Source organism: Nanorana parkeri, unplaced genomic scaffold (genome assembly GCF_000935625.1).
Source record: "Nanorana parkeri isolate BGI_ZX_2015 unplaced genomic scaffold, ASM93562v1 scaffold155, whole genome shotgun sequence".
In the NCBI taxonomy this organism is placed as follows: Eukaryota; Metazoa; Chordata; class Amphibia; order Anura; family Dicroglossidae; genus Nanorana; species Nanorana parkeri.
The window spans coordinates 541391-544656 of record NW_017306423.1 but is presented as its reverse complement, the minus strand read 5'-3'; the positions used below and the strand labels follow the sequence as shown (position 1 = coordinate 544656).

The window sequence follows — 3266 nt, the reverse complement described above, 5'->3', positions numbered from 1 at the left end:
ATGCCTGCTGGCTCCTGGATGGGTCAGACTTTCCTAAAAAAGCCGGCTCCTAAAAAAAAAATCTGTGGCTCCTGGATTGGACAGCCGGCTCCTACAAAAATCTGTGGCTCCTGGATCGGACAGCCGGCTCCTAAAAAAATCTGTGGCTCCTGGATTGGACAGCCGGCTCCTAAAAAACTCTGTGGCTCCTGGATCGGACAGCCGGCTCCTAAAAAAAATCTGTGGCTCCTGGATTGGTCAGACTGTCTCACAGCAGCAGCCTATCCACCTTCATTCGCTCTACTGAATGAGGCCTAACATCAGAGGTGGCCACCCCTGGCCCCTGTGCTATGTTTTAACTACAAATTCCAGCATGCCTCTACCTCTGGGGGCCATGCCTGTGCCTGGCAGAAACTTGCAATGCCTCATGGGACTTGTAGTTCCACAGCAGCTGGAAAGCCGGAGTTGCCCACCCCTGGTCTAGGTCAATGCACTCTACATAAAGCTAGACAGATACATGTGCACCGAGGGATACAACAACTCCGAGCTCTATGCAGGCGGCCGGAGGACAAAGCATACGCCGACCACACACCAGGAGTGAAAACCTAGTCATAGAGGACATGGTCCGTGGTTTCCAGGAGCACTGTGGGGCTTACACAATATTAGAGACTGCACTGCACTCTGGTGGGTCTGCAGTGAGACGTCAGGAGAGCACAACCAATCTACATCCCTCTCTAACCAGATCCGGCATAATGTATGTAATGAGCACGCCGCCATCCTTATATAGAACTGAACACTGTACATATCATTATTAGCTTTCACTTTTCTGGCTTGTAGTTCTGCAGCAGCTGGGGGGCCACAGCGGCACACCCCTGAAACCCAGCCTGCACCCCAACTGAACCTTCAGCTTAAATCAGCCAAATACATTCCCGGTGTAACCAAACACAAGTTCCGCAATGTCTCACGGATGGTTCTCTTTAGAAAGCAGCCACAGCCTGAGTAGACAAGCCAGCCCGCTGCCAGCTCCCTGCAGAGAAGAACCCTTCCTATGTGTGGAAGCAGCGGCCTCTCTGCAGAGGTCAGACATGACCCCCGCTGAGCTAAAATCTCAATACAATGTACTAGGGATGCGCCCATACCGAGTACCGATATTTCCTTTTCTGTCCTCGCCAATACTGGAAGACCCGTTAAGGAAGGCGGGCGGCGTGTAAAGACTCGCCACCCGGCTTCCTGATTAGCCGGAAGCCATCTCCATGCTCCCTCGTCAGCAGGCAACGAGGAAACATGTAGCTGGCCAATCAGGAAAGTGGGGGGCAGGTAATGACTCACCGCCTGGCTTCCTGATTGGCCAATCAGGAAGCTGGGCAGCGGGTCATCACACGGCGCCCGACTTCCTTATTGGTTGTGACGAGGGAGCATGGAGCTGGCTTCCCGGCAAGAGAGCTGGGCGACGGCTCATTACACGGCGCCCGGCTTCCTGACCAATCAGGAAACCAGGTGGTGAGTCATTACATGGCGCTCCGGCTTCCTGATTGGCCAGAAAGCCGGCTCGGTGCCAATCAGAAAGCTGGGGGGCTAGCCATTGGCCGGGAAGCCAGCTCCACGATCCCTGGTGACAAGGAAGCATGGAGCTGGCTTCCTGGCCAATCAGCCGGGCAGTGCGTGATGACTCGCCACCCGGCTTCCTGATACCAAAAGTTCCAGCACCATCGCAGGCATCAGGAGCATTTGGCCGAACGCGAGTACTCGCCAAATACTCGGGATTGGTGCATCCCTACAAATCAGTACACTGAACATGAGATTGTAGTCCATCCCGGGAGCGAGCTTGGAGCGGTGACTACTATACAACACACACAGGGACCATAGGGAACACAAGTAGCCCCCCTGCACAAGGAAGGACAGTGTCAGAGATGATTGGAGGATCTCCAGCCGAGTGACACCAATAAGATACATTGCTGTTCAGCGTTCAGAATACATTTTTAAAGATTGACCTCCTGACCTTGGCGTCACTTTACAACTCTGACCTTTGAACCGTAAATATACTTTCACCCACACTAGATTACGTCCTGCAATGGTTCCTCATTGGCCGGACCGGTCGCGGTGAGCCGTCTGCCCGCCAGCAGGTGACGGGGATTTCTGTGTAATCCCCCGGAAATCTGCGGCGCGCTACTTGTGCCCTGGAGCCCGGTACGCGGAGCTTGGAAACGCCGCGTCCACAAAACAAAATGCACGGCGCGATCTGTGCCCCGAGGTAGATGCCAAAATGTATACAGGCGTGGACAAATTTGTGGGTACCCTTACGCCTCAGGGAAATAATGCGTCATTCCTCCTGAGCGGCGATGAGATAAAAGCAATGGTCTCGTGTGTAGTAGGGGTGAACGTGGGCGGTACGGACCCGAGGCCACACCCCCAATCATCTGCAGGCCACATCAAGTCAATGCCACTGACCAAGTACAGCCATGTGACCATATAAGGGCAATGACATCACAGCATCCCGCCCCCTGGCTTACGTGCAGCTGTGTGTGGGGATTCCCTGGCCGCAGCTGATTGGGTGGCAGCGGAAGGAGCTTCCCCCTGCGTGCAGAGGAGCTCAGGCCCAGTCTGAGGCTGTGCTCATCCCCCATGTACTCCACCAGACCTCTGAAGGTATATACGCGCATTGCACATACGGTAGTGGTACACACGCATTGCACATACGGTAGCGGTACACACGCATTGCACATACGGTAGCGGTACACACGCATTGCACATACGGTAGCGGTACACACGCATTGTATTGTGTGGTATAGTAATGTACACAGACACGGTATATGGAGGTGACATGGTGTCAGTATAGTATTGGTGTACACAGACACGGTATATGGGGGTGACATGGTGTCAGTATAGTATTGGTGTACACAGACATGGTATATGGGGGTGACATGGTGTCAGTATAGTAATGTACACAGACATGGTATATGCAGGTGACATGGTGTCAGTATAGTAATGTACACAGACACGGTATATGGGGGTGACATGGTGTCAGTATAGTATTGGTGTACACAGACACGGTATATGGGGTTGACATGGTTACAGTACATTGGTGTATACAGGACAGTAGCAATGTACACAGACACGGTATAGGAAAGTGTCATGGTGTCATCCCCCTCCCCCACCCCCCAGGCCTCAGCCTGGCCTCCACCGTATGTCGCTCACCTAGCCGTGGCGGAGTCCAGGCTCTGGTCCAGCATGTCCATGTGTCAGGGTTCGGGCAGGGAGGCCCCCCGGCCGGGGTGGGTTAGGCTGCT

The 3266-nt window shown here is 53.9% G+C and overlaps 1 protein-coding gene across 4 annotated transcripts in view; it reads right to left on the bottom strand.

Annotated features, from left to right (window-relative positions):
* USF2 (upstream transcription factor 2, c-fos interacting) overlaps window positions 1–3266 on the bottom strand; it is a 25778-nt gene extending 22512 nt beyond the window's left edge. For all 4 annotated transcript variants that reach the window (XM_018554376.1, XM_018554377.1, XM_018554378.1 and 1 more), the window contains exon 1: window positions 3175–3266. In XM_018554376.1, coding sequence (XP_018409878.1) covers window positions 3175–3215 — 41 coding nt within the window. In that variant the 5' untranslated portion in view covers window positions 3216–3266. The remainder of the gene's footprint in view (window positions 1–3174) is intronic.